Source organism: Chlorella variabilis (genome assembly GCF_000147415.1).
Source record: "Chlorella variabilis unplaced genomic scaffold CHLNCscaffold_2, whole genome shotgun sequence".
Lineage (NCBI taxonomy): Eukaryota > Viridiplantae > Chlorophyta > Trebouxiophyceae > Chlorellales > Chlorellaceae > Chlorella > Chlorella variabilis.
In genome coordinates, this window is record NW_005435086.1 from 193,041 (window position 1) to 195,853 (window position 2,813).

Here is a 2,813-nt window from a genome sequence, read left to right on the forward strand (position 1 = left end):
GTGGCTGCGGCCGTAGACCGTGGGCCGGAAACTGCGGCCGCAGCTCGGCGGCACGCGGTTCTGTTCAAGTCGCCAAGCGTGCAGCAGCGCCGAACCACGCTTCCCGGCCTCGGCGCATGCCTTCAGGGGCCCCCTATCGCTGGGCACACCCCTCCAACACCGAACATGCGCCCGGGGGGGAGGGCGGGTGTTGAAAGCAGAGTAGTCAATCGTTCCACCAGCGCCACGACCGCAGCAACGAACGCCGGCGCCCTCGCCGCCGCCGCCAAGGTGATCCCCACTGCGTTGCATCCAGCACCACGCTCACGACTTCCATCTGGGGCAGCAGGCAGAGGTGAGGATGGCACTGCCGTAGTGAGGGTGCCTGACCTCCACCAGGCGCAGAGGGACGACAAGCAGCCAGCTGTGACAGCCCAGCCCAGGAGAAAGCCGCCTGGCAGCCAAGCACTCCTCGCCCACCTCGGTCTGCGCCTCCTGGACGGCAAGCGCCGCGGTGGCAGGCACATCAAACACCACCTCGGTGCTGGTCCGCCCTTCCGACCACACGCTTGCTTGTGTGGGCTTACAGTCTGGTTTCAGCAAGAACAAGCTTGCAGCACAGACTTTGTTGTTCGAGCAAGGAGGGATGAAGCAGTAGAACAACAGGCAGGACAGGCCAACTGACAGGTCACCGAGCGTTTAGTGTGTGAGCGGGCAGGCAGTACTGCATGTCGTGGAGCAGGTGTGGTGCGGTAAGAGCAAAGGGGGTGGACATGAGAGTGGGGGTTCAGGGCGGGACTGCAGGCAGCGCAACGGTGGCGGTCAGCCAGCGCTGGTGACAGGCGGCAGCAAAGGCGGCGAGGCGGCACGGTTTCTGGCGGAGGAAGCGGTGGGGAGGATGGGGCTCAGCAAACAGGTCAGGAAAGTTGAGGCGCAGCGGGGCGTAAAGGGGGCAGGTGAGCAGCATGTGGGGGGCATCTTCAATGCCGTCGTGGCAGTGGGGGCAGACTCGCTGCTCTCGGGGGCGCCGCGTCCAGCGGCCGGTCTCTTCCGCGCCCCAATGCGACCCGGTGCGCAGCTGCGCCAGCGCCTCGCGGTCCTGCCGACGCCGTACTGCATCCAGGTAGGTCTCGCGCTGCCCAAACATGGCGGGCGCCAGGTTGAGGGCGCCCACCACGTTGTGCACATAGTGCTCCAGCCGGCTGGCGCCGCCCTTCGCCAGCGCCTCCTGGAGCTGCGCCAGCTGGCGGCGCTGCGCAGCTTCCCCCAGCTCGCCGAGGTCAACAGGTGCTGGCTGCACGACACATTGGCCAGCAGCCAGTAGCGGGCGCCAGCGGGGGCTGCCAGCGAGCAGCCGCACGCCGCCAGCGTGCGGTCCTGGTGCAGGCAGGGCACGGGGTTGGCGCCTTGCAGCCCCTCCAGCACTCCAGGGTCGATCAGGAAGCCGGGCACCCCCTCGAAATCCGGCACCGCCTCCCAGCCCTGCGCCTTGGAGCAAAACTCAGCGGCAGGTGTCTGGCCCGGCGCCACCGTCGCCACGCGCGCCACGCTGGCGGGCATGGTGCCAGGCGGGCCCTCCAGCTGCGCATTTTTTTCTGCTGCCTCCTCCTCATCATTATCCATGGCCTCGTTGCCTTCTTGCAGAAGCTCCAGGCTCAGCACCGTCACCTGCATGCATGGGGGGGTCAACAGAGTTGAAGGAGCTGGGCGGCACCTGCATGATGCACTCCAAGAAGCAAAGCCTGGGCTTGCAAGCCCAGGCTTTGCCCTTGCTGCTGCCCTAGCCGCTGCACGCCAGCACGCCCACGCAGCAGGCTGATGGGCAGGGCAGGCGCCGCGCCAGCAGCGTCAGCTCTGGCTCGTGCTCTAGCGGCGGCGGCCTGCTCACGATGGGGGCATCTCCCGAAGAGTGCGAGGACGGGATGTTCAGCATCAGCTCCGCCGCCGCCTGGCCCTGGTTGTACAGGCAGGTGAGGTTGAAGCGGAGCCAGAAGTACCAGCCACACACGGCGCGCTGGCAGCCCTGCAGCGACACCGCCAGCTGGCCGCGAGGGCGCGGCGCCCAGCCGGTGGCGTTCAGCTCCTGCTGCAGCGTGGCCAGGATGGCGGGCTCTAAAAGGAAGCCGGGCAGGGCTTCCTGCGGGTGCGTGCCCAGCACCGGCGACCAGCCGCCGGCGGGGCTGCAAAACTCGGCGGGCAGGTCGGGAGGGACGGGCGGCAGCGAGGGACACCGTGCGGCAGCGCACAACGCTGCAGCGGCGAGGCACAACGCCGCGAGGGCTGCGGCGGCTGGCCGCATGACGGGGTGCCGTGCAGGGCTTCAGCCTGCACGTCAGGATGGTAGGGAAGAGTGCAGGGGGCTGGGTGGAGGATGCTGGCTGGGCAGGCGGCTTGCACGCGTGCCACAGCACAGGCCGCAGGGCGGGCGGCGGAGGCGAGTCCTGGAAGCCGAGTGCCGGCCCGCGTGGGGGCGTGCCGGGAAGGCTTTCCCGGGGCTGCATCACGCATGCAACGCCAGTTCGCACCGCCGGAGCTGCTACGCCGGCGCTCTAGGCCGAGTACGGCTCAACTACTGGAGCACGCGCATGCTCCTGGGGAGGTGAAACAACGCACACGTCCGCAGCCGAGCTCGAGATGCCGGGAGAACCCAGGAAACGCACGTAGCCCCCTCCGCCCCCCCCTGCTTTCTTGATAGGACATCATCATTCCCCTGCTCGCTCCCCCAAGCCCACAGGGCTCCATGCAGCCCACGGGCCCTCCCCACGCGCTGGTCTGATCAGAAACATGTGGGTGCTGAAAGATCAGGGCATGGAACGAGCCTGCAGCACCCCGTG

At 68.1% G+C, this 2,813-nt stretch overlaps 1 protein-coding gene across 1 annotated transcript; it reads right to left on the reverse strand.

The window, feature by feature from the left end:
- Positions 1-550: 550 nt before the first annotated feature.
- Positions 551-2,278, reverse strand: CHLNCDRAFT_56649 (hypothetical protein; the record flags this gene model as incomplete). Its single annotated transcript, XM_005851311.1, has 3 exons — positions 551-1,249; positions 1,285-1,647; positions 1,868-2,278. The coding sequence occupies 3 exons, from the start codon at positions 2,276-2,278 to the stop codon at positions 767-769; spliced, it is 1,257 nt and encodes a 418-aa protein (XP_005851373.1). The 3' UTR covers positions 551-766.
- Between the last annotated feature and the right edge of the window lie 535 nt (positions 2,279-2,813).